At 42.4% G+C, this 18,571-nt stretch overlaps 1 protein-coding gene across 16 annotated transcripts in view; it reads left to right on the top strand.

Annotated features, from left to right (window-relative positions):
- Positions 1-18,571, top strand: part of LOC110525742 (protein phosphatase Slingshot homolog 1) — a 61,850-nt gene that overhangs the window by 21,806 nt on the left and 21,473 nt on the right. For 2 of the 16 annotated variants that reach the window (XM_090237671.1, XM_090237667.1), the window contains exons 3-4: positions 15,515-15,615; positions 18,043-18,122. Coding sequence is in view for 10 of the 16 variants with exons in the window: in XM_090237659.1 (XP_090093785.1) it covers positions 11,411-11,419; positions 15,515-15,615; positions 18,043-18,122 (190 nt within the window). In the remaining 6 variants the exon portion in view is untranslated. Of the gene's footprint in view, positions 1-10,962; positions 11,420-15,514; positions 15,616-18,042; positions 18,123-18,571 lie in introns of those variants that run through there. The other 14 variants (XM_036979881.2, XM_036979882.2, XM_090237672.1 and 11 more) reach the window with 13 other exon arrangements.

Below are 18,571 nucleotides of genomic sequence, written 5' to 3'. Positions count from 1 at the left end.
ACTTTTAACTTGTTTTTTTGAATGACTACCTCATCTCTGTACCCCACACATACAATGATCTGTAAGGTCCCTCAGTAGAGCAGTGAAATTCGAACACAGATTCAACCACAAAGACCAGGGAGGTTTTCCAATACCTTGCAAAGAAGGGAACCTATTGGTAGATGGTAAAAAAAGCAGACATTTGAATGTCCCTTAGAGCATGGTGAGTTTTTTTAGCACTTTGGATGGTGTATCAATACATCTAGTCACCAGAAAGATACAGGTGTACCTTCCTAAATCAGTTGCCGGAGTGGATTGAAGCTACTCTGGGATTTCACCATGAGGCCAATGGTTACTTTAAAACAAGTGCAGAGTTTAATGGCTGTGTTAGGAGAAAATCTTAGTCCACAATACTAATCCAATTGACAGAGTGAAAAGAAGTATTCCTGTACAGAATCAATGTATTCTAAGACATGCATCCTGTTTGGCCGTGTCAGTGGCACTGTATTGTCCTCAAAGCGGGCAAGACATCCTGGTCCGTGACGGGGCTGGTTTTCTTTTTGTAATCCGTGATTGACTGTAGACCCTGCCACATACCTCTTGTGTCTGAGCCGTTGAATTGAGATTCTACTTTGTCTCTATACTGACGCTTAGCTTGTTTGATTGCCTTGAGGAGGGAATAGTTACACTGTTTGTATTCGGTCATGTTTCCGGTCACCTTGCCCTGATTAAAAGCAGTGGTTCGCGCTTTCAGTTTCACGCGAATGCTGCCATCAATCCACGGTTTCTGGTTTGGGAATGTTTTAATCGTTGCTATGGGAACGACATCTTCAATGCACGTTCTAATGAACTCGCTCACCGAATCAGCGTATTCGTCAATGTTGTTGTCTTACGCAATACGAAACATATCCCAGTCCACGTGATGGAAGCAGTCTTGGAGTGTGGAATCAGATTGGTCGGACCAGCGTTGAACAGACCTCAGCGCGGGAGCTTCTTGTTTTAGTTTCTGTCTGTAGGCAGGGATCAACAAAATGGAGTCTTGGTCAGCTTTTCCGAAAGGAGAGCGGGGCAGGGCCTTATATGCGTCGCGGAAGTTAGAATAGCAATGATCCAATGTTTTTCCAGCCCTGGTTGCGCAATCGATATGCTCGATAATCGACAATTTAGGGAGTCTTGTTTTCAGATTAGCCTTGTTAAAATCCCCAGCTACAATGAATGCAGCCTCCGGATATACGGATTCCAGTTTGCAAAGAGTCAAATAGAGTTCGTTCAGAGCCAGCGATGTGTTTGCTTGGGGGGGAATATATACGGCTGTGATTATAATCGAAGAGAATTCCCTTGGTAGATAATGCGGTCGACATTTGATTGTGAGGAATTCTAAATCAGGTGAACAGAAGGACTTGAGTTCCTGTATGTCGTTGTGGCCACACCACGTCTTGTTAACCATGAAGCATACGCCCCCGCCCCTCTTCTTACCAGAAAGATGTTTGTTTCTGTCGGCGCAATGCGTGGAGAAACCAGCTGGCTGCACCGACTCCGATAGCGTCTCTCCAGTGAGCCATGTTTCCGTGAAGCAAAGAACGTTACAGTCTCTGATGTCCCTCTGGAATGCTACCCTTGCTCGGATTTCATCAACCTTGTTGTCAAGAGACTGGACATTGGCGAGAAGAATGCTAGGGAGTGGTGCACGATGTGCCCGTCTCCGGAGTCTGACCAGAAGAACGCTTCGTTTCCCCCTTTTATGAAGTCGTTTTTTTGGGTCGCCGGCTGGGATCCATTCCGTTGTCCTGGGTGAAAGGCAGAACACAGGATAATTTTGCACGCCCAATTTTTCAGTTTTTGATTTGTTAAAAAAGTTTGAAATATCCAATAAATGTCGTTCCACTTCATGATTGTGTCCCACTTGTTGTTGATTCTTCACAAAAAAATACAGTTTTATATCTTTATGATTGAAGCCTGAAATGTGGCAAAAGGTCGCAAAGTTCAAGGGGGCCAAATACTTTCGCAAGGCACTGTACATACTACCGCAACACCGGTGACCCTGCACATTGACTCTGTACCGGTACACACTGTATATAGCCCCGCTATTGTTATTTACTGCTGCTCTTTAATTGTTTGTTATTCCTATCGCTTTCTGTTTTAATGCATTTTCTTAGAACTGCATTGTTTGTTAAGGACTTGTAAGTAAGCATTTCACTGTTATATTCAGCGCATGTGACAAATACCATTTGATTTGAGTTACAGTTTGACTTACATCTGCTTGAAAATCTATGGCAAGACTTGAAAATGGTTGAAGATTGACAACTCAATGGACAGAGCTTGAAGAATTTTGAATAGAATAATGGGCAAATATTGTACAATCCAGATGTGCAAAACTCTTAAACTTACCCAGAAAGACTCAAAACCGTAATCACTGCCAAAGGTGATTCTTAGGTATTACATTTACATACAGTGCCTTGCAAAAGTATTCGGCCCCCTTGAACTTTGCGACCTTTTTCCATATTTCAGGCTTCAAACATAAAGATATAAAACTGTATTTTTTTGTGAAGAATCAACAGCAAGTGGGACACAATCATGAAGTGGAACGACATTTATTGGATATTTCAAACTTTTTTAACAAATCAAAAACTGAAAAATTGGGCGTGCAAAATTATTCAGCCCCTTTACTTTCAGTGCAGCAAACTCTCTCCAGAAGTTCAGTGAGGATCTCTGAATGATCCAATGTTGACCTAAATGACTAATGATGATAAATACAATCCACCTGTGTGTAATCAAGTCTCCGTATAAATGCACCTGCACTGTGATAGTCTCAGAGGTCCGTTAAAAGCGCAGAGAGCATCATGAAGAACAAGGAACACACCAGGCAGGTCCGAGATACTGTTGTGAAGAAGTTTAAAGCCGGATTTGGATACAAAAAGATTTCCCAAGCTTTAAACATCCCAAGGAGCACTGTGCAAGCGATAATATTGAAATGGAAGGAGTATCAGACCACTGCAAATCTACCAAGACCTGGCCGTCCCTCTAAACTTTCAGCTCATACAAGGAGAAGACTGATCAGAGATGCAGCCAAGAGGCCCATGATCACTCTGGATGAACTGCAGAGATCTACAGCTGAGGTGGGAGACTCTGTCCATAGGACAACAATCAGTCGTATATTGCACAAATCTGTCCTTTATGGAAGAGTGGCAAGAAGAAAGCCATTTCTTAAAGATATCCATAAAAAGTGTCGTTTAAAGTTTGCCACAGGCCACCTGGGAGACACACCAAACATGTGGAAGAAGGTGCTCTGGTCAGATTAAACCAAAATTGAACTTTTTGGCAACAATGCAAAACGTTATGTTTGGCGTAAAAGCAACACAGCTGAACACACCATCCCCACTGTCAAACATGGTGGTGGCAGCATCATGGTTTGGGCCTGCTTTTCTTCAGCAGGGACAGGGAAGATGGTTAAAATTGATGGGAAGATGGATGGAGCCAAATACAGGACCATTCTGGAAGAAAACCTGATGGAGTCTGCAAAAGACCTGAGACTGGGACGGAGATTTGTCTTCCAACAAGACAATGATCCAAAACATAAAGCAAAATCTACAATGGAATGGTTCAAAAATAAACATATCCAGGTGTTAGAATGGCCAAGTCAAAGTCCAGACCTGAATCCAATCGAGAATCTGTGGAAAGAACTGAAAACTGCTGTTCACAAATGCTCTCCATCCAACCTCACTGAGCTCGAGCTGTTTTGCAAGGAGGAATGGGAAAAAATGTCAGTCTCTCGATGTGCAAAACTGATAGAGACATACCCCAAGCGACTTACAGCTGTAATCGCAGCAAAAGGTGGCGCTACAAAGTATTAACTTAAGGGGGCTGAATAATTTTGCACGCCCAAGTTTTCAGTTTTTGATTTGTTAAAAAAGTTTGAAATATCCAATAAATGTCGTTCCACTTCATGATTGTGTCCCACTTGTTGTTGATTCTTCACAAAAAAATACAGTTTTATATCTTTATGTTTGAAGCCTGAAATGTGGCAAAAGGTCGCAAAGTTCAAGGGGGCCAAATACTTTCGCAAGGCACTGTATGTACATTTGATATATTTCTGTATTTCATTTTCAATAAATTAGCAAACATTTCTAAACATGTTTTCACTTTGTCGTTATGGGGTATTGTGTGTAGATGGGTGAGAAAAAACCTATTTAATCTATTTCGAATTCAGGCTGTAGTGCAATTTTTGTTTTAATAAGTCAAAGGGTATAAATAATTTCTGAAGGCATTGTACAAGATATTTGAAATGGGTTTAGGTTGGTCATAACAAAAAGTTTGGGCATCAAAACCACTGATGTAGGGCACCACTACTGCAGTTTTGCAATGGATGGGAGTGTATTAGCACTCGCTGCTCCCACCCTGCTGGACTTGATAAGGATGGCAAGACCAGGCCTTAGTGTAGCGGGCCAACATAAACACTGTAACATCCAGGTAGCAACGGCACTGTACCAACCAAAGATTTCACCAAACATACCAACAGGGTAGCAGAATGAGGCAAGAGCAAGTGTTTGAGGTTGAGAGGTGAGGTCTTCACTGGGAGTACATTTACTGAAACGTTGCACAAACGAGAGTGACAGTTTTATCTCACATATAGGAGAACTCCCGTCTGGCAAGTGTTATTTCACTCGGGTCTTGACTTGATGCAACATGCTGTGTTTGCTTACTTAGAAAATACCCTTATCTAGAGGGGTTTATGCAATTCAAATAAGTCAGCAAAGCATTTAGTTTGTGAACTTTGGGATTGTGGGCTGGGGCCCTGTGGTGGTTGGACAGATACTAAGAATTTTGATTTTGAGGTGTTTTTGTGTGCGTGAGTGTGTGCTGCCTATTAATAGGGAGCAGGCTGATGTCGTTGTTTCCTTTCCTTACAATCCATCTCCTCCAACTGACACCTGACTAGTTGAGGTTGTCCCCCTCAATACCCCCTACCTCCTACCACTTCTGTGGTGTCAGCGGGAAAACACCAATATCGGCTAGCCAGCCCTGAAAGGAGGCTTTACTTCCATTGTGCTGGTGTGTGCAGCAAGCCCTGGAGCCATGAATAACCCACCTGGCATGTAGTGACTCCCCCTCTGCAACCTCTCTGTGTGGAGAGTCCTCTTCAGAGTGTAAACACCTTGCAAATACCTGGTGATTCAGAGGAGATGATTACTGGCAGTTCAGACCGGTCCAACGTATCCTAGGCCCATCTGGCTGCATTAGTATTAATCGCCAGCAAAAAACTAATGTTCGGACAACTTTAGTGAACATTCCCTCAAGAGTGTCATTAGGTCATTAGCTAATGTTTTCATAGGAATGTTCCCATGATGTGCAAGGAATGTTTCGAAGAGACCGTTCTTTTAATGTCAATGGAACTTACCAAGAACGGGGTTACTATGTTCTCAGAACACAAAATATTAATGTTCTAGACACGTTAAATGAGAATGTTGCAAGAACATTCATGTGTCCAGTTTTATGTGGGTAAATAGAATATTCCATCAACTTTCAACCAAACATACACAGAATATGCTCAATAAAACAATTTCTTCAGCATACTTTTAACTGAGCTGAGAATGACTTCAAAGTGCGTTCACCATATTGCTTACGCCTATCATGTTGTTTCAGATCTACACAAGTATCTAGAGGTTTGTGGTTTCTTCTGGACAGGACCTAACTATATGGCTCAATAAGCACATGCTGTAAAGATACCCCTTATTGGGACAGTGGTTAGGGTGTTCGTCATTGGTGCTGGTGGCCTGGGTTCAAGATCCGCTAGGGGAGTCACACTACTCTCACTTTCTTAGCAATATACACTGAGTGTACACATCATTAGGAACACCTTCCTAATATTGAGTTGCACCCCTTTTGCCCTCAGAACGGCCTCAATTGGTCAGGGCCTGGACTTTACAAGAGGCAATGCATTCCACAGCAGGAGTTCCTAATGTTTTCAACACTCAGTGTAGACTAATGTCAATATTGCCGTTTTGAATTGTATTTTTCAGACATTTTGTTTATATGTAAATTTCACTTATAAATATTATTTATGCATCATAGTGTGTATACAGTCGTGGCCAAACGTTTTGAGAATGACACAAATATTAGTTTTCACAAAGTTTGCTGCTTCAGTGTCCTTAGATATTTTTTGTCAGATGTTACTATGGAATACTGAAGTATAATTACAAGCATTTCATAAGTGTCAAAGGCTTTTATTGACAATTACATGAAGTCGATGCAAAGAGTCAATATTTGCAGTGTTGACCCTTCTTTTTCAAGACCTCTGCAATCCACCCTGGCATGCTGTCAATTAACTTCTGGGCCACATCCTGACTGATGGCAGCCCATTCTTGCATAATCAATGCTTGGAGTTTGTCAGAATTTGTGGGGTTTTGTTTGTCCACCCGCCTCTTGAGGATTGACCACAAGTTCTCAATGGGATTAAGGTCTGGGGAGTTTCCTGGCCATGGACCCAAAATATTGATGTTTTGAGCCACTTAGTTATCACTTTTGCCTTATGGCAAGGTGCTCCATCATGCTGGAAAAGGCATTGTTCGTCACCAAACTGTTCCTGGATGGTTGGGAGAAGTTGCTCTCGGAGGATGTGTTGGTACCATTCTTTATTCATGGCTGTGTTCTTAGGTCAAAATTGTGAGTGAGCCCACTCCCTTGGCTGAGAAGCAACCCCACACATGAATGGTCTCAGGATGCTTTACTGTTGTCATGACACAGGACTGATGGTAGCGCTCACCTTGTCTTCTCCGGACAAGCTTTTTTTCCGGATGCCCCAAACAATCGGAAAGGGGATTCATCAGAGAAAATGACTTTACCCCAGTCCTCAGCAGTCCAATCCTTGTACCTTTTGCAGAATATCAGTCTGTCCTTGATGTATTTCCTGGATAGAAGTGCTATCTTTGCTGCCCTTCTTGACACCAGGCCATCCTCCAAAAGTCTTCGCCTCACTGTGCGTGCAGGTGCAATCACACCTGCCTGCTGCCATTCCTGAGCAAGCTCTGTACTGGTGGTGCCCCGATCCCGCAGCTGAATCAACTTTAGGAGACGGTCCTAGCGCTTGCTGGACTTTCTTGGGCGACTTGAAGCCTTCTTCACTTCAATTGAATCGCTGTCCTTGAAGTTATTGATGATCCGATAAATGGTTGATTTAGGTGCAATCTTACGGGCAGCAATATCCTTGCCTGTGAAGCCCTTTTTGTGCAAAGCAATGATGACGACACGTGTTTCCTTGCATGTTTGACAGAGGAAGAACAATGATTTCAAGCACCACCCTCCTTTTGAAGCTTCCAGTCTGTTATTTGAACTCAATCAGCATGACAGAGTGTTATCCAGCCTTGTCCTCGTCAACACTCACACCTGTGTTAACGAGAAAATCACTGACATGATGTCAGCTGGTCCTTTTGTGGCAGGGCTGAAATGCAGTGGAAATGTTTTTGGGGGATTCAGTTCATTTGCATGGCAAAGAGGGTCTTTGCAATTAATTGCAATTCATCTGATCACTCTTCATAACATTCTGGAGTATATGCAAATTGCCATCATACAAACTGAGGCAGCAGACTTTGAAAAGTAATATTTGTGTCATTCTCAAAACTTTTGGCCACGACTGTAGATTTATCCTCCCTGAATTTCTGGAACTTTGGCTACCAGCTTTGTTTCTTTGTGCATAATCTCTAGATGCTTTTTCAGGTTTGTGTTTCTGGATGATGAGATCAATGCAGCCTTTGCAGAATTTGCACTTGACAAAAATGTTGTTCTCTTTCTCCTCGATTAACAAACAATAATGGGAGCATTTCCACAAGGAAAAGGATAAGCGGGGTAAAAACACTTTACGATAGATAGCCTATTGGAAACGGGTTAGCCTACAGCATGAATTCCGTTAACATGAGCTTTAAAAAATATATATAACACGCTGATAGAGAGATGCTTCTGAAGGTAATATACACTTTGTCTAAACATCAGACCTTTACCATCGTTACTCTATAAATCGTCAGTCTGACCGAAGTCGCCCTAAGAAAGATGCAGTAGTCTCTACAAGCCAGAATGTTGAATAAAAAGTATTCAGACCCCTTGACTTTTTCCAAATTTTGTTACGTTACTGCCTTATTCTAAAATGGATAAAATATTTTTTCCCCCTCATCTATCTACATGCAATACCCCATAATGACAAAGCCATAACAGGTTTTACCATTTTTTTTTCTAATTTATTAAAAATAAAAAAACTGAAATATCACATTTACATAAGTATTCAGACCCTTTACTCAGTACTTTGTTGAAGCACCTTTGGCAGCGATTACAGCCTCGAGTCTTCTTGGCTATGACGCTACAAGCTTGGCACACCTGTATTTGGGGAGTTTTTATCCCATTCTTCTCTGTAGATCCTCCTAAGGCTCTGTCAGGTTGGATTGGGAGCGTGCGTCGCTGCACAGCTATTTCTTAGCCTTTCCAGGCTGTCATGTGCCTTTTACTGAGGAGTGGCTTCGATCTTGCCACTCTACCATAAAGGCCTTATTTGATGGAGTGCTGCAGAGATGATTGTCCTTCTAGAAGGTTCTCCCATCTCCACAGAGGAGCTCTGTCAGAGTGACTTTATATATGTGGGACCTTATATAGACAGGTGTGTGCCTTTCCAAATCATGTCCTGTTCATTTGAATTTACCACAGGTGGACTCCAATCAAGTTGTAGAAACATCTCAAGGATGATCAATGGAAACAGGATGCACCTGAGTTAAATGTCGAGTCTCATAGCAAGGGGTCTGAATACTTATGTAATATTTCAGTTGTATTTTTTTTGCATTTTAAAAAAACCTGTTTTCGCTTAGTCCTTTTTGTGTGTAGATTAAGATTAAATTGTTTTAATCAATTTTAGAGTAAGGCGTAACACGTAACAAAGTGTGGAAAAAGTCAAGGGGTCTGATTACTTTCCTAATGCACTGTATACTAAAATCGTGGAAATCAATCAATCCGCCATCATTAACAAAATGGAAAAATCAAATTATTTTTTATTGAAATAGTATGGGCGGCGAGAAAACAAATGATTACAATTTAAGGCCAAGTGGCAAACAATAATGCAGGCACTAGGGATGCGGGTGTGAGCATGTGGATCTGGGCAGATGTAGTTATTGTTTGGGTCTGTAAGTTGTTCGTATGTATAAGTTTGTATGTGGAGTAATAAATTAAAAAAGGGCGGAGGGATTTTTTTTTTTAAGGAACAAATAAAGACACGGACACAAGAATGTTCTTGCAACGTTCTGATGAAACGTGTCTATAACGTCAATATGTTATATTCTGAGAACATTGCAATCGTGTTCTGTGTATGTTTGATGTGACGTTGATGGAATATTCTCCTAATTCTCAGAGAATTGGACACATTAATGTTCTTTCAGATTCCCATAAAACCCAGCTACAACATTTATGGTGTATATTCTGAGAAAATTGTAACCAATTTCTGCTTGAAATTAAGGGAATGTTCTCCTAAGTAACACCAAAACATGCAAAAAAAAGTTATCAGAAGGTTTTCCCCCTTACTAATGAATAACTGGACACTCAAACATTAGGAGAACATTACGTGTAATGTTACAAATACATTCTCTCTCCTTAGAATTGTTAGCTGGGTGCCCAGTCACATGGTTTAGGCCTGTGTTCTCCCTGTACTAAAGCTGTCCTCACTGGGCTGGTGACAGCACCACCTTCGGCTAATCCTTTCACTATTCCTGAAAATATCGATCACATGAGTTTTCCAGGAGTTTTCCGGCTAGAGGTCGGTTTACTAGCTAGTAACCTGTTGGCTAGGTATTTAAATTTAACAAAAAAAATGTAACCTTTATTTATCTAGGCAAGTCAGTTAACAACAAGTTCTTATTTATAATGACTGCCTATCCTGGCCAAACCCTAACCCGGTCAACGCTGGGCCAATTGTGCACTGCCCTATGGGACTCCCAATCACGGTCGGTTGTGATACAGCCTGGAATCGAACCAGGGTCTGTAGTGACACCTCTAGCACTGAGATGCAGTGCCTTAGACCGCTGCGCCACTCGGCAGCCAACAGAGTTCTTCCTGTTGACGAGGAGATGGTGTTTTTTTTAAAATCTGTGTCCTAGAGCTCCTGCCTTTGTCGATGCCAGCAAATCCTCTCAGATGAGTTGAATGACGAGTGAGTGTGTGCGTATGTATGTGTGTGTTGGAGAAAAGAGGAGTCGCACCATAACATAGGCCTAATACATACTCAACTCTTTCTAAAGTTCTCCCTTCCTAACCCCCAGTTCCACCCTGATCCATATATGACACAAGTGTGGAGTGCCTAACAATAACACTGTGTGGGACAGATGGGAACGGGAGTGTGTGACAGGCGGCAGTGGCCAGTCTTAAAGGAGGGAGATGGGTTTGTCCCTCCCCTGAGGTTAATGGGATTTGTGCAGAGCTGTGTGTGCCAGGCTCGCTGCCCTCCCCGTCCATGCTTGGTCCAGCTGAGTTCCCTGGCAGCGCTGGCTTGGAGTCAGTTGATTTGTTGGGTGGCATGCAACCTGCTAGCTAAGGAGATCAAGACATATATATTTATTTTTTGCAATTGAACAAGAAGCTTTGCTTGTCCCAGAGAAGGGAAGAAAGAAAGCCATTCTCTGAGGTGTTGGAGAGCAGGTTTCTGTTGGACAGCGGTATAAGATCCTGGATGAGGACCTTATTTTCCCCTGCTGAAGTGGAAACCTGTTGCTCTGCAGCTGAGAACTAGGACAGACACATTGTTTGGTGGTCTTCTTAGAATTGAATTGATTAAATAAGGATAGATTTCATGCCGGGGAAGAATTGATGCTGAGAAAAGAGGTAGTCCAACATCTGACATCCTCTTTAGTCGTTTATTTGTGCGTACGTTTGAGTCTGTGAGTTGGAATGTGTGTGAGAAATGAGGAGGTTTGATTGTGTGATAGTCTGAGTCTTTAAGAGAGTGCGCAAGAGAGGGCGAGCGAGAGAGATAGGAATTTGATTTTGTGATCGTGTGAGAGCGAGTGAGGGAGGCAGAAGGACACAAGCCTCTGCCTGCGGGTGGAGACAGTGCGCAGCAGCAAGTCTTCTTAGGCAGGAGCACTCTGACTTGGCTTGTCTTCACTGCTTTACTCAGTGCTACTACAGAGCAGCAGGCAGCCGCCTACCTACATCTCACAGAAGAGACCGGACTAAGTAAGTCTGTCACCCAGGGTTTGGGTCAGGCCGTGACGCGATCTCTCTCTTTACATGACTTTACTCCAACTCTGTTTCTTGGATCTAAAGACAAGGGCTGCTTAGCAGACGGGAGAGGCTAGAGATTTCTCTGGCCGGTCAACAGAATGCGTCTGGTGGTGGAGTCCCCTCAGTAGGTTATGCTAAAGATGCTGCCCTATTTTGTTGAGAATGCCGTGCTGACCCAGAGTGAGATATGCTGCATGTGAGTTTAGCAGAGTGCTTCTGTGTGGAGTGGGTGGGGACTTCTAAACCGTTCCCTCCATAGATGTAGTGTGTGATCTACAAGAATAGAAATGCTATAAGATGAACTGTGTGCCTGTGTGGCTCTAAGACAGGAGTGCATCCAGTGCTTCTTAGTTGTGTAGAATGTATGGATGTGTACGACTGGTAACTCAGTGGTGTACAAATGCATTCGGAAGGCTACTGGGATGTTATTGTGTACTTACACAATCTGTCCTAAATAATCTGAACAATACCTGCTAACTTGCCCAACCATCTTAAATGTTACACTCCCCTGTGTATGTATTTGGACCTAATGATCACTACATACAGCTTGTGACTCTACAAATGTGGATATTTTTACAGCTTGTTTTGGTTGTTTCGGATGATGTTTTTACCAATAGGAAGTGAATGGTGAATAATGGGTTGTGTAATATGAGTCATGTTTATTCTTTCTGAACACTTCTACAGTAATGTGGATGCTACCATGATTGTGAATAACCATGAATGAATTGTGAATGATGATGAGTGTGAAGGTTAAAGCGGAACAAAGATCATAAACCCCCCTTGGTAATGTGAGAGGTTAGCATGTTTTGTTGTAGTCTCTAACTTCCTCAATCATCATTATTCAATATGTTTTTCTTTAATAGTGCCATTACATTATCAGGATTAATTTAGAAGTGTTCAGAAACATCTTATCTACTCACTTTGAAAGAAAATGACTCCAGTCATCATTCACCATTCGGTTCTTATTGGGCAAAACATAACCCAAAACAAACTGCAAATGGATCCAATGAGTTTGTAGAGTCACAAACTTGATGTAGTCATTGCGTGCAAGGAATATGGGACCAAATACTAAACTTTTGACTACTTTAATACTATGAATACATTTGTCCAAACACTTATGACTTCAAGTGGGGGGACTAGATGTATAAAGTGTTTTAATTTCTAAACGGTAAAACATATGTTTGAAAATACCATTAAAAAAAGGTGACATTCTGTACTGTCGCCTCATATGAAACATTTCATCTCAATTCCAAAAAATGCTGGAGTATAGATCCAAATGTAATGTTTTTGCTCCACTGTCCAAGTACACACAGTGGGGAATGTATATAGTCTAGCTACTGGCTTGAAACTTCCCTAGATGAACGGAAGAGCAATCATGGGATCAAGTTAATGCGCATAACAAACCTGATACTAAAAGTAGTCATACACTTGTGATTGTATGAATTCTGCTCATTCAGAGTGAAGAGCCTGTCTTCTTTTCTCTCCCAGAAGAATAGGTAGGCCTACTCTATAATCATAAGGGATCATTGAGGCTATTTGGCAAGCCTCTCTATCGTTGTCTTTGTGTGCCGTGATAGCAGATATATTTTTAGTCCTGGTGTTAGTGGAGAGGCTGATAGCAGGGTGGGTGCCGGAGGACTTGAGACACCAGAGTAGAGCAGAACAGAAGCTAGTTAATTTGACTGTCTGAGTATAGATGCTGGTGATTTACATGGCAGGAAAGGAGAGGACGGTTCAAATTCAACACATCCTCCGGTTGGTTTCTCACTGTGGTTTACGCATGCAGCATATTTCAATGGATCATACAGCATTGTATGTGTAGATTAAACTTTTATTTTGTTTTCTAGTAGGAGAGAAATACCGTATGTTTTCAATTCTATAATAGATTGATGCCCTGCCGAGAAATCACAGGTAATGCTGAAGGCAGCTCAAAGTGGTAAACTAGATGGAGGTGGAATTCATGGTTATTTGATGGGGAGTATCTCTAGTGGCTTACCCACAATGTAACTGCATATACAGAGTGACATGATGTTTGACGGAGGTTCTCCATTTCTTCCTGTAGACTTGGCTAGCTGCAGTTCTACCTCATATTCATCATTCCCTGACAGGAGTCTCCACACCGCCCCATACATTTTAAAAACAGGGAGAAAATAGGAGAGAAACAAAAGTCCAAAGTGAAACAAAGGATCTTGTGATTAGTGGCCGGCCACCCCCATGGGCCTGTCACTGTGGAACTTTGTCTCTGTGGTCGGGGGGGGGGGGGTAATTTTAGTGTGACGGCGGCACAAAGCAGAGCCTGTTGTTTCGGCGTTATTGTATGCTTGGGCCAGGCCTCTTCCTCCTCTGGCCTGGACACAGGAAGTCCAGTCAGGGACAGACAATGAAGGAGGGGGGTGGTGGACTGACTCAGGGATGGTTCTTGACCCTCACAGGGCTTAAATATGTGACCCCTGAATGTTTAGGCTAACCCCCTTTTCAACCAGACTTTTGTCATCAGCACAACCTATGGCATTTATTGTCTCACCTGAAATACTGGTTTAGACATTTAATAGTAGTTAGGCTTTGGTGTTGTCTAGTTTTCCTGTTAGGTGTTTCTTTTGTTCCTGTCTCTCATCACACCTGTACTTTCCAATGACATGCTGGTTTGCTAGACTGCACAAACAGGGTACATTGGGTATGTGTTCCGCCCTTCTGTCAGGTGGATTTATGAGCCTGGAGAGAGACTCATTCTGAAAGCACAGTGAAAAGGATTAATTGGAGCTGGCATGGAGAACAGCTTCAGCCCCACTTTGTCTTTCACCATCACCATTCTATATTCATTGTCACCTGCAGATTTCTTAGGAAGTCAACGAGAGGTTTGACATATAGCCGAGACAGATGAGACATATATAAATGCTGTGTGTAGCCCCCGAGGAATGCATTACAAAATACTGCAGCTAATTATTCAAGCTGTTTTGCATTTGTCTGGGAGAGACTTGCCAGATCCCATCAGGATGCAGCAGCTTATGCAGGGGAAAAAGGCCAGATAAGCATTCAGGATCAAAGCTTGATTCATAGCTGCTGTAGGTTGAGGCTCCGGCTCCCTCTCAAACCTGTCTTACAGCTGGACTTTTCCTATTTGGTTTAGCGGCAGAAATAGTGGCAGCCAACACCCAAGATTTATCCTCATCTCAGTGCCTGTCTGTGCCTCCTGACCTGAAGCCAAATATTAAACACTCTCTGGTCCCAAATATGACTTACCTAATCTATTTATCTTCATTCCCTCTAACATAGGGCTGTAAAAAGTGTAAGGGTTCTGTAACAGAACTGGAACAGTTTATACAGTGCTGAACTGTGAGTGACCATGTGGCTCAGTCTGCCCAGATTGTTGCTTGTATTTCATTAACCTTTGACTATTAGATGTTCTTATAGGCACTTTAGTATTGCCAGTGTAACAGTAAGGCTTCCGTCCCTCTCGACGCTCCTCCCTGTGCTCGAACCAGCAACACAACGACAACAGCCACCATCGAAGCAGCGTTACCAATGCAGAGCAAGGGGAACAACTACTAGGAGGCTTAGAGTGAGTGACTTTTGAAACGCTATTAGCGCGCGCTAACTAGCCAGCCATTTCACTTCGGTTACACCAGCCTCATCTCGGGAGTTGATAGGCTTGAAGTCATAAACAGGGCAATGCTTGACGCACAACGAAGAGCTGCTGGCAAAACGCACGAAAGTGCTGTTTGAATGAATGATTACGCGCCTGCTTCTGCCTACCACCGCTCAGTTAGATACTTAGATACTTGTATGCTTGTATGCTCAGTCAGATTATAAGCAATGCAGGACACGCTAGATAATATCTAGTAATATCATCAACCATGTGTAGTTAACTAGTGATTATGATTGATTTGTTTTTTTATAAGATACGTTTAATGCTAGCTAGCAATTTACCTTGGCTTACTGCATTCGCGTCTCCTTGTCGAGTGCAATGAGAGAGAGGCAGGTCGTTATTGCGTTGGACTAGTTGACTGTAAGGTTACAAGATTGGATCCCCCGAGCTGACAAGGTGAAAATCTGTCATTCTGCCCCTGAACGAGGCAGTTAACCAACTGTTCCTAGGCCGTCATTGAAAATAAGAATGTGTTCTTAACGGACTTGCCTAGTTAAATAAAGGTAGAAAAAAAATAATCAGCAAATCGGCTCCCAAAAATACAGATTTGCAATTGTTATGAAAACTCGAAATCGGCCCCAATTAATCGGTCGATCTCTAATCCAGAGATCCTAACTGCTCTCTTCATCTGTTGTGCTTTTGCAGCCTGAGCGAGAGCTTCTTCATGGTGAAGGGTGCCGCCCTCTTCCTGCAGCAGGGCAGCAGTCCTCAGGACCAGAAAGCACATCCCCACCACAAACATGCAGGTGAGTACCTACCACACAACCAAAGGACAGGACCCAATGGAAGTTTGGGCTGCCAGGCAAAGTGGGTAAATGGTCCCAAAACTCAGACCAATTAACTTCATTACCCTGTCCATCTTAGAGAGTGTTGTTATGGTTTTGTCTGTTTAGCCTATTTGTTGCTTTGTCTGATGAGTGTCTCTACATGCTGTCATGGAAAGCACATCAGATGAGTGAGTGCTCCCAGAGTTGAGGTGAAGGGACAGTGTCCGGCTGATTATTAGCATGTTCCAGACGTGTCGTGTGTAGCTTAGGCAGATTAGTGGTTAAGTAGGCCTACAGTATGTGTGGCTTCTGGTTGTGCTCATTAGTAGGCCTACTTTTGTTCCATGTCAATCAAAACAGGACACTGAGGATTTGGCAGTAGTGCTGTCCCCTGTTCTTTCGACCAATCAATTTTTAAACATGTCGTTTTCCACACCCTATGTTTTGTAAAAAAAAAATAGCTATATACAGTGGCAGTCAAAAGTTTGGACACACCTACTCATTCAAGGGTTTTTATTTTGTTGTACTATTTTCTACATTGTAGAATAATATGAAACAACACATATGAAATAACACATATGGAATCATGTAGTAACCAAAAAAGTGTTAAATCAAAATACATTTTAGATTTTAGATTCTTCAAAAAATAGCTATACTTTGCTTTGATGACAACTTTGCACACTCTTGGCCTTCTCTCAACCAGCGTCATAAGGAATGGTTTTCCAACCGTCTTGAAGGAGTTCCTACATATGCTGAGCACTTGTTAGCTGCTTTTCCTTCACTCTGCGGTCCAACTCATCCCAAACCGTCTCAATTGGGTTGAGGTCGGTGATTGTGGAGGCCAGGTCATCTGATACAGCACTCCATCACTCTCCTTGGTCAAATAGCCCTGACACAGCCTTGATGTATGTTTTAGGTCATTGTCCTGTTGAAAAACAAATGATAGTCCCACTAAGCACAAACCAGATGGGATGCCGTATCACTGCAGAATGCTGTGGTAGCCATGCTGGTTAAGTGTACCTTGAGTTTTAAAGAAATCACCAACAGTGGCACCAGCAAAGCACCATTACACCACCTCCTCCGTGCTTCACGGTGGGAACCACACATGCGGAGATCATCTGTTCACCTACTCTGCGTCTCACAAAGACACGGTGGTTGGAACCAAAAATCTCATCAGTCCAAAGGACAGATTTCCACCTGTCTAATGTCCATTGCTCATGTTTCATAGCCCAAGCAAGACTCTTCTTCTTGGTGTCCTATAGTAGTGGTTTCTTTGCAGCAATTCGACCATGAAGGCCTGATTCACGTAGTTTCCTCTGAACAGTTGATGTTGAGATGTGTATGTTACTTGAACTCTGTGAAGCATTTATTTGGGCTGCAATCTGAGGTGCAGATAACTCTAATGAACTTATCCTCTGCAGCAGAGGTAACTCTGGGTCTTCCTTTCCTGTGGTTGTCCTCATGAGAGCCAGTTTGATGATAACGCGTGATGGTTTTTGCGACTGCGCTTGGAGAAACTTTCAAAGTTCTTGACATTTTCCACATTGACTGACCTTCATGTCTTAAAGTAATGATGGACTGTCGTTTCTCTTTGCTTATTTGAGCTGTTTTTGCCATAATATATCTTCTGTATACCACAACTACCGTGTTATAACACAACTGATTGGCTCAAACGCATTAAGAAGGAAAGACATTCCACAAATTAACTTTTAACAAGGCACACCTGTTAACTGAAATGCGTTCCAGGTGACTACCTGAAGCTGGTTGAGAGAATGCCAAGAGTGTGCCAAGCTGTCACCAAGGCAAAGTGTGTCTACTTTGAAGAATCTCAAATATAAAATATATTTAGATTTGTTTAACTTTTTTGTTTACAAAATGATTTCATTGTTTTGTCTTCACTATTATTCTACAATGTAGAAAATAGTAAAAATAAAGAATTTCTTGAATGTGTAGGTGTGTCCAAACCTTTGACTGGTACTGTACATTTGTATTTATTATGGATCCCCATTAGCTGCTGCCAAAGCAGCAGCTACTCTTCCTGGGGTCCAGCAAAATTAAGGTAGTTTATACAATTTTAAAAACATTACAATACATTCACAGATTTCACAACACACTGTGTGCCCTCTGGCCCCTACTCCACCACTACCAAATCCATGTGTATGTATAGTGCGTATGTTATTGTGTTTGTGTGTATGCATGTGTTGCGTCATAGTCCCAGCCGTTCCAGCGGTGTTTTTTTTTTATAATAAAAAAAATCTAATTCTACTGCTTGCGTCAGTTACAAAACAGGCACCAGTAGCACAATTAGAATGCAAATGGGAAGTTTATTAGGAGTTTTTGTACATGGGAATTCACCAGTCGCCTCACAGTCCACAACCTGTGAACATTGTCTGTTCCATTTTCCAGGGGTAGTCCTCACACTCGGGTTCTCAGCCAATCTGGTCTGGTACACAAGGGAGGTAGTCCGACAGTCCAGGTCACAACGGGTAATCACACAGATCTCTCTCTCTCTCTCTCGCTACCTCTCTCTCTATACCTCTCTCTCTCTATACCTCTCTCTCTCTATACCTCTCTCTATATCACTCGCTCTCTCTCTATACCTCTCTCTCTCTCTCTCTCTTTCTCTCTATACCTCTCTCTCTCTCTATACCTCTCTCTCTCTATACCTCTCTATACCTCTCTCTCTCTCTATACCTCTCTCTCTTTCTATACCTCTCTCTCTCTATACCTCTCTCTATATCACTCGCTCTCTCTCTATACCTCTCTCTCTCTCTCTCTATACCTCTCTCTCTCTCTCTCTTTCTCAATACCTCTCTCTCTCTATACCTCTCTCTCTCTATACCTCTCTCTCTCTCTCTCTCTCTCTCTCTCTATACCTCTCTCTCTCTCTCTCTCTATACCTCTCTCTCTATACCTCTCTCTATCTCTCTCTCTC

The sequence above is a fragment of the Oncorhynchus mykiss genome, chromosome 6, assembly GCF_057628025.1.
Source record: "Oncorhynchus mykiss isolate SJ-2025 chromosome 6, ASM5762802v1, whole genome shotgun sequence".
In the NCBI taxonomy this organism is placed as follows: Eukaryota; Metazoa; Chordata; class Actinopteri; order Salmoniformes; family Salmonidae; genus Oncorhynchus; species Oncorhynchus mykiss.
The sequence above is the reverse complement of the archived record's forward strand: the minus strand, read 5'-3'. Positions and strand labels throughout refer to the sequence as shown.